The 9,049-nt window shown below is 48.7% G+C and overlaps 1 protein-coding gene across 4 annotated transcripts in view; it reads left to right on the top strand.

Annotated features, from left to right (window-relative positions):
• LOC109919974 (protein mono-ADP-ribosyltransferase PARP10-like) overlaps positions 1-8,811 on the top strand; it is a 22,751-nt gene extending 13,940 nt beyond the window's left edge. For all 4 annotated transcript variants that reach the window (XM_048616587.1, XM_048616597.1, XM_048616573.1 and 1 more), the window contains 2 exons: positions 2,378-3,270; positions 8,221-8,811. In XM_048616587.1, coding sequence (XP_048472544.1) covers positions 2,378-3,270; positions 8,221-8,502 — 1,175 coding nt within the window. In that variant the 3' untranslated portion in view covers positions 8,503-8,811. The remainder of the gene's footprint in view (positions 1-2,377; positions 3,271-8,220) is intronic.
• The last annotated feature ends 238 nt before the right edge of the window (positions 8,812-9,049 follow it).

Here is a 9,049-nt window from a genome sequence, read left to right as displayed (position 1 = left end):
CAGCCTTCCTGCTCCTATGATGCTGCTTGGTCTGCTGTGTTCATCCAGCTCTACACCTTGTTATCTCAGATTCTCCAGCATCTGCAGTTCCTACTATCTCAGCTGCTATATCCAAACTGTTTCCACACCCCAAAGTAATTTATTGGCTGGAAAGCAAATTTCTGAGGTGAATGGTGCTCAAAAACAAAACTGGCTTTCCCTTTTTGTTCTTCCTGATACTATCCTAGAGCAGCTGAACTCTCCTGCTAAGGGATGGCTCCCTTTCTAAGGACTCTTCCAGCTGGAGAAAGGTCTCTCATTCTCTGTCTCGAGCTCTCTTTTCCCCCATCCCCCTCCCCACCCCACCTCCCCTGTGAAATCCTTTAATCATCTTAAGCAACTCAATTAGGTCACACATTAATCTTCCAAAGGTTTCTCAGCAGTAAGCCTCACACAGGACTTCCCACAGTTTAGGTAAATGACCAGCATGCTCAGTCGGTCATTTTCCAATCAGGAAAGATCTCCCATTGTGTACAGGAAGTGCAGTGTGTCCTTACCCGGGATATAGGAGGGGGCACGTTAGCCGGAGGTCATTGTCCTTCAAATCTAATCCCACTCCACATTCGCTGACCGTTTTGACTGCAGCATATGAAGAAGGCAGCTCACCACCATCTCCTTAAGGGGCACCTAGGGACGGGCAATAAATGCTGACCTAGCCAGCGACACCCACCTCCCGTGCATTAATAAAACTTAAATATATTTGGTTGGAAGATGAAACTTTGTGTTTGTGGATTCCTGCACAGTGACGTCTGGCCTCATCGGGAAGGGAAGGGATAGCAGAACGTTCGCAATCTAGAAGGAGGGGGAGGAGGGAGAGATTGGACTTCCAAGAGGATTCAGGTACAAGAGCAGGGATAGCTTGTGCAGGGCCTTGGTGAGACCACATCCAGAGTACTGTGCGCAGGTTTGGTCTCTTTACCTGAGGGAGGATGTTGTGTCTGTGGAGGGAGTGCGATGTGGGTTTATCAGAATGATTCCTGGGATGGCAGGGCTGATGAATGAAGAGACACTGGATCTGTTGCGATTATATTCACTGGAGTTTGGAAGACTGAGGGGAGATCGCACAGAAACCTATAAAATTTCTAACAGCTTTGGGACGGCACGGCGGCTCAGTGGTTAGCACTGCTGCCTCACAGCGCCAGAGGACCCAGGTTCAATCCCATCAGTGGGTAACTAACCGTCTGTGTGGAGTTTGCACATTCTCCCTGTGTCTGCATGGGTTTCCCCTGGGTGCTGCGGTTTTCTCCCACACTCCAAAGATGTGCAGGTTAGGTGGATTGACCGTGGGAAATTACCCATAGTGTCCAGGGATGTGCAGGCTGAGTGGATTAGCAGTGGGAAATACAGGGTTATGGGGATGGTGTGGATGCTGTTTGGAGGGTTGGTGTGGACTCGATGAGCTGAATGGCCTGATTGGTCACTGTAAGGATTCTACAATTCTGTGACTAGACAGGGTAAACCCAGGAAGGATGTTCCTCATGGAGGGGGAGCCCAGAACTAGGGGTCACAGAGGCCTTTGAGGACTGAGATGAGGAGAAATATCCTCATCCAGAGAATAGCGAGCCTGTAGAATTCACTTCCACAAAAAGTGGTTGAAACTAAAACATGGAATGTTTTCAAGAAGGAGTTTGATATAGTTCTCAGGGCTAAAGGGATCATCAGGAGGGATGGGCAGTAAATACAGGCCCAGCTGGTGGCAGATATGACCCAGAAATGAAAGAAAACAATAGATAAAATAGTCACTAACGAAGCCAAAGTAGAATTCCGGGAACAACCTCTTTGCTCCGAGTGTGGTGAGAATGTGGAGCTGTCTACCACATGGAATAGCAGGGGGTAAATATTGTAGGAACATTTTACATGGAAACTGGTGAAACAGATGTCAAAGGATATAGTAACGCGATGCAGCAAGCTGGGATGAGACTGGTATGGAGCATGATACCAAATAAAAAACCGAAAGAACTGCAGATGCTGTAAATCTGGAACAAAAACAAAGTTGCTGGAAAAGCTCAGCAGGTCTGGCAGCATCTGTGAAGGAGAAAACAGAGTTAACGTTTCGGGTCCAGTGACCCTTGTTCAGAGCCTTCCTCTGTTTTTTTCCTTCACAAACGATGCCAGACCTGCTGAGCTTTTCTAGCAACTTCTGTTTTTGTTGTTGTATGGAGCATGACGTTGGCAGAGTTTAAATGGCCTTTCCTCATTTGGGATCGGAGTGCGGTTCCAGGTTTATCAGTGGGACAATCACAGGCTGGCTTATTCCCAAATTGTGAGGGGGGCCTTTGTTTTAATGTCGGTGAGTTTGGGTGTCATAACTGAGGTCTATCGTTTATCTGTCTTTCAGCTGTTGATCGGGTTCTTCAGAAGAGTCAGAAGCTGCAGGAACATGAGTTGCTCGTTCAGCCTTACTACGACTTCCTGCAGCCTTCCAGCTCGGATCAGGAACCGGGTCAGAGTCAGGGTCAGGAATGGGACCAGGGAATGGCAGTAGAAACCAAAGCTGAGGAGATGGCAGAAGTGACGAGCCTGGTCAACGTTGCCGACAAAGTGAAGCTGGATATCCTACGTTCCAGCAGCTTCCTGGGCGAACTGAGGGCCGAGTGTCCTGAACTTTCCGTCAGCGTCGTCGTCGACGACAACTCCATCCGTGTTTGCGGAATGGATGCTGTTCGGGTTGAGAAGCTGAAGAGCCGGATCCTGGAATTCCTCAGCAACATAGCTGAAGTGGACGTCCCAATCAGTGAGGAGCAAGCACTGTTCCTGTCCAGGGCTGACATTCGGGATTACCTACGGCACATGCTGCTCCAGAAGAGCTTGTCCACCTATTATTCCATTTCGGGCAGCGTGATGACGGTCAGTGCCTCGTCGCTCGCTGCCGCACGGGCGGTATCCATGGTGATTGAGCAGCAGCTTTGCCGGTTCAGTGTACCGATCTCAGACCGGCAGCTACATGCTCTTACCTCCCCTGACTGGGGTAAGCTCCTATCCTCGCTGAAATGCTGTGAAGCTCGTGTAGCTGATGTTGGTGACCAAGTCTCCTTCATCTCCCTCGAAGGCTGCCGAGCAGAAAACCAGAAACGCGTGGAAGACTTCCTGGCGAATGCTGTCCCTGACGACTTTGTGATCGGGATAGAGCCCAGCAAACTGCGATTCCTACACGAATATTACCAAGACTTCCTGGCTGGGACGGGTCAGGTTTCCATTCTACCCCTCGAAGGTGATATCACGGGGCTAAGGGTGAGTCATTTCACAACAGTGTCACTTTTATTTCTCCCTCTCTTCCTTTGCCGCATTTTCATCAGTCCAATCTCGTGATCGCTGGCAGTTTGTATAAGCTCCTCACCACGAGCCTAACCCAGGTTTCACTCATAGAGTTAACTCAGAAATGGCCCTTCAGCCCGCTCCTCTATGTGAGAGCCATATGTCAGCCAATAGCAAACTGTCACCTCTCAAGTTAAATATGTGTCAGCCAATAGCAAACTGTCGCCTCTCAGGTTAAATATGTGTCAGCCAATAGCAAACTGTCGCCTCTCAGGTTAAATATGGGCAAGGAAACCTCCTGCTGATTACCACATACCATCCTCCCTCAGCTGATGAATCAGTACTCCTCCATGTTGAACAACACTTAGAGGAAGCACTGAGGATGGCAGGGGCACAAAATGCCCTCTGGGTGGGGGATTTCACTGTCCACCGCCAAGAGTGGCTCGGCAGCAGTACTACTGATCGAGCAGGTCGGGTCCTAAAGGACATAGCTGCTAGACTGGGTCTGCAGCAGGTGGTGAGGGAACCAACAAGAGGGAACAACATACTTCACCTCATCCTTATCAATCTGCCAGCTGCAGATGCATCTGTCCATGACAGTATCGGTAAGAGTGACCATCGCACAGTCCTTGAGGACAAAGTCCCACCTTCACATTTGAGAGTAACCTCCATCGTGTTGTGTGGCACTATCACCGTGCTAAATGGGACAGACTTCGCACAGATCTAGCAACTCAAGACTGGGCATCCAGGAGGTGCTGTGGGCCATCAACAGCAGTAGAATTGTACTCCAGTACAATCTGTAACCTCATGGCCCGGTATATCCCCCACTCAACCATTACCGTCAAGCCAGGGGATCAACCCTGGTTCAATGGAGAGTGCAGGAGGGCATGCCAGGAGCAGGACCAGACATACCTGAAGATGAGGTATCAACCTGGTGAAGCCACCAAATAGGACTACTTGCACACCAAACAGCGAAAGCAGCAATTGATAGACAGAGCGAAGTGATCCCACAACCAACAGATGAGATCTAAGCTCTGCAGTCCTGCAACATCCAGTCGTGAGTGGTGATGGACAATTAAACAACTCACTGGAGGAGGAGGCTCCACAAATATCCCCATCCTCAATGATGGAAGAGCCCAGCACAGAGTGCAAAAGATAAGGCTGAGGCATTCGCAGCAATCTTCAGCCAGAAAGGCCAAGTGGATGATCCATCTTGGCCTCCTCCAGTGGTCCCCAACATTACAGATACCAGTCTTCAGCCAATTTGATTCACTTCATGTGATGTCAAGAAATGGTTGGAGACACTGGATACTGCAAAGGCTACGGGCCCTGACAACATACCAGCAATAGTACTGAAGACTTGTGCTCCAGAACTTGCCGCTTCTCTAGCCAAGCTGTTCCAGTACAGTTACAACACTGGCATCTACCCGATAATGTGGAAAATTGCCCAAGTATGTCCTGTACTCAAAAAGCAGGACCAATCCAACCCGGCCAATTACTGCCCCATCAGTCTCCTCTTGATCATCAGTAAAGTGATGGAAGGTGTCAGTAACAGTGCTATCGAGCAGCACCTGCTCAGAAACGCCCAGTTTGGGTTCCACCAGGACCACTCCGCTCCTGACCTCATTACAGCCTTGGTTCAAACATGGACAAAAGAGCTGAATTCCAGAGGTGAGGTGAGAGTGACAGCCTTTGACATCAAGGCAGCATTCGACCGAGTGTGGCATCAAGGAGCCCAAGAAAAACTGGAATTCAATGGCATTACCATCACTGAATTCCCCACTATCAACATTCTGGGTATTATCATTGCCCAGAAACTCAACTGGACTCACCACATAGACACAGCGGCTACAAGAACAGGCCAGAAGCTGGGAATACTGTGGCGAGTAACTCACCTCCTGACTCACCAAAGCCTGACCACCATCTACACATCAGGAGTGTGATGGAATATTCCCCACTTGCCTGGATGGGTGCAGCCACAACAACACTCAAGAAGCTTAACACCATCCAGGACAAAGCAGCCCACTTGATTGGCACCACATCCACAACCATCCACTCCCTCCACCACCGACGCTCAGTAGCAGCAGAGTGTACTACCTACGAGATGCTCTGCAGAAATTCACCAAAGATCTTCAGACAGCACCTTCCAAACCCATGACCAGAACCATCTGGAAGGACAAGGGCAGTAGATACATGGGAACACCACCCGCTCCAAGTTCCCCTCCAAGCCACTCACCATCCTGACTTGGAAATATATCACCATTCGTTCACTGTTGCTGGGTCAAAATCCTGGAATTCCCTCCCTAATAGCATTGTGGGTCAACCCACAGCAGGTAGACTGCAGCGGTTCAAGAAGGCAGCTCACCCCCACCTTCTCAAAGGGCAACTAGGGACGGGCAATAAATGCTGACCCAGCCAGCAACGCCCACATCCCACGAGTGAATAAAAAAAAGTCACACGGTTCTCGGTTCGAGTCCCACGCCATCATTTGCTCAGTGACAGTCACTGTGCTGTACCAGAGGCATGTGCACTGCCCAAACTCTCCCTTATCTTTCAGGGGAATCCAAGCTGCCCCTTTGGAATGAGAAAAGCCGGTGGGGGGGGTTTATTTCCAATGCCCTGGCGAATACACACCCCTCCCGAAAGCAGATTACCTGGCCACTCTTCCTTCTGCCTATCCCATATCCACTATTCGATGAGCTGAAATGTCTGCAGGATTTAATTGGAGAGTTTTCCTTTGTTCACTAGTTACTAGATCCATTTCGCTCCTTTGTAACTGTCTGAGCCTGAGCCTGAGCCTGACTCGTTGTGATGTTCCTGTCCTATTTGACCTCAAGATGAGTTTGAGCGTTTATCCATTCTGTCCCTCAGGCCACTTGGTTCCACCCTGTACTGTTCAGCTAGCCCTGTCTCCAACTGTGTTCGTTTTCGGCTGACAGCCATCGCTGTGCTTTACTTAACTGAAGAAGTCACTATTGCCCCTTCGTCCAATTTTCCCTGAACTATATCCAAAGCTGGGTTGTTGATGCCCAGATTGTATCCATTCTCCTTCATCTGTCTGTGTCTGTTGACCCACAATGCCATGAGGAAGGCAATGGCCTAGTGGTATTATCGCTGGACTGTTAATCAGGACACCCAGATAATATTCTGGGGACCTGGGTTTGAATCCTGCCATGGTAGATGGTGGAATTTGAATTCAATAAATATCTGGAATTAAGAGTCTAATCATAACATGAATCCATTGCTGATTGTTGGAAAAACCCATCTGGTTCACTAATGTCCTTTAGGGAAGGAAACTGCCATCCTTACCTGGTCTGGTCTACATGTGACTCCAGACCCACAGCAATGTGGTTGACTCTGAACTGCCCTCTGGGCAATTAAGGATGGGCAATAAATGCTGGTATGGCCAGCGATGCCCTCGCCCTGGGAATGAATAAAGAAAAAATAATCTTTAAAATTCTCATCGTTGTTTTCAAATCCTTTATGGCCTCTTGTCTCGCGATCTCTATATTTCCTCCAATCTCTCAACCCCCTGAGATATTGTACTCCTCCACCGCATTCTGGCCTTTTACATAATAACTAGGAGTAGGAGTAAGCCAAAAGGGCACATTCCCAGAACATCACAGGGATCTCTGGATTAACAGTGCAGTGATCATAACGCTAGGCTGTTGTCTGACTTTGAGGTGCATACTCTATTCTGAAGTGATGGAAGGTGAAGGGAGAGACTCCAACTTTTTATCCAAGTCCTGACTGAGCAGGAATCTTGTGTGACCCTTTGTGCCCGCCATTGGCACATACTGGAAGGATGTAATACCTGATATTCAACTTTCATTGCTTGGCTGCAAGTGCTAGGGTGGGGCTATGAACTCCGATCCTCCAGGCTCTCGGGGCAGGAATATTAACCATTGCACCATGGGACATCTCTGACCTGACACTATAACTTTTCTTTTCCTTTATTCATTCATGGGATGAAGGTGTTGCTGGCCAGGCAGCATTTATCACCCATCGCTAATTGCCCAGAGGGCAGTTAAGAGTCAACCACATTGCTGTGGGTCTGGAGTCACATGTAGGCCAGACCAGGTAAGGATGGCAGCTTCCTTCCCTAAAGGACGTTAGTGAACCAGATGGGTTTTTCCGACAATGGATTCACAGTCATCATTAGATTCTTACTTCCAGATATTTTACTGAATTCAAATTCCACCATCTACTGTGGCAGGATTTGAACCCGGGTCCCCGGAGCACTATCTGGGTCTCTGGATTAATAGTCCAGCGATAATACCACCAGGCCATCGCCTCCCCAATTATACAACGCATTACAAATTGTGATGTAGACTAGCAAAGCCAGCTAGGCAATGTGGTGGCTCAGTGGTTAGCACTGCTGCCTAACAGTGCCAGGGACCCGGGTTCAATTCCACCCTTGGGCGACTGTCTGTGTGAAGTTTGCACGTTCTCCCCATGTCTGCGTGGGTTTCCTCTGGGTGCTCCGGTTTCCTCCCACAGCCCAAAGATGTGTGGGTTGGGTGGATTGGCCATGGGGAAATGCAGGGTTACAGTGATAGGGTAAGGGACTGCGTCTGGTTGGGATGCTCTTTGGAGGGTCATTGTGGACTTGATGGGCTGAATGGCCTGCTTCTACACTGTAGGGATTGTATGATTCTGGCCAAGTCAAGACAAGCACTAAGGATCTATTCTGGAAGGAGAGTATTGAAGTTATGCTAAACTTGTATCAAATCTTGGTCAGAGTACAGTTTGAGTAATTTATTACAATTCTGTCTATCCTATAAAAGCCGTAGTTGAGAAAGGAACATAATTGCTAATGTGCCATATATCTTCTATTTATTTCTCCGACATTATAGTCTGTATTTTTGTTTTGGCTTGAGCACAGATTTGAATAAACAGCTGTGCCCTGTGCTTATCTGTTCACAGATCACTGGGGTGGGCAGTGCCTGTGCAGCAGTGGATGAGCTCCTCCGTAGCATCGTTTCCAACATCTGCTCCAGGACGGTGACCCTTCGGGAGCCCGGCATATCCCGTTTCTTGCAGGAGGAGCGCGGAGCGAGCATTCTGAAGCAGCTGGAGAGAAAGTGCAAGTGTGTGATCGGGTTGGAGAGAGTGTGTTGGATAATGCTGCAATCTGAGGTATGCAGCCTGCTGTTCTTGGGGCCAGTGTGGTCAGAGACGTATTTAAGGAGGACGGTATATCTCTAGGTGCACCAGTCAGTTGCAGTTACAAATGCAAAGACATCCTGGAACGCTTGGTTTAATTTGTTCGAACCATGGAGATTCTGAGGCAATGATATGGCGAAAACCATGAGCAATGGATTGGGACAGAATAGAATTGTTTAATGTTTTTTGAGAAGATTTGTAGTTCAGGTTGTGGATGAGGTTGTAGACTTGCTCGCCGAGCTGTTGGGTTTGGTGCAAACGTTTTGTCACCCTGCTCGGTAACTGCCAGGACACTACTTAAATAAACTACAACACACTGCAGCAACCCAGAACGTCACAGAGCAGAACAGGAGCACCTATACGGAGTCTTCAAAAGGAATGGATACCTGAAAAGGACAATCCGCCGTTACCTCCGAGACAGACCACAACGGGATGACACAACACGACCAGACTCACTAATCACCCTGCCATACATCAGGGACATTTCTGAGATGACCACAAGACTACTCGGACACCTAGGTATCAGAGTAGCCCACAATCCGACAACCACCCCACAACAGCTACTGATGAATGTAAAAGATCCCATACC

Source organism: Rhincodon typus, chromosome 2, assembly GCF_021869965.1.
Source record: "Rhincodon typus isolate 14 chromosome 2, sRhiTyp1.1, whole genome shotgun sequence".
NCBI classification, from domain to species: Eukaryota; Metazoa; Chordata; class Chondrichthyes; order Orectolobiformes; family Rhincodontidae; genus Rhincodon; species Rhincodon typus.
The sequence above is the reverse complement of the archived record's forward strand: the minus strand, read 5'-3'. Positions and strand labels throughout refer to the sequence as shown.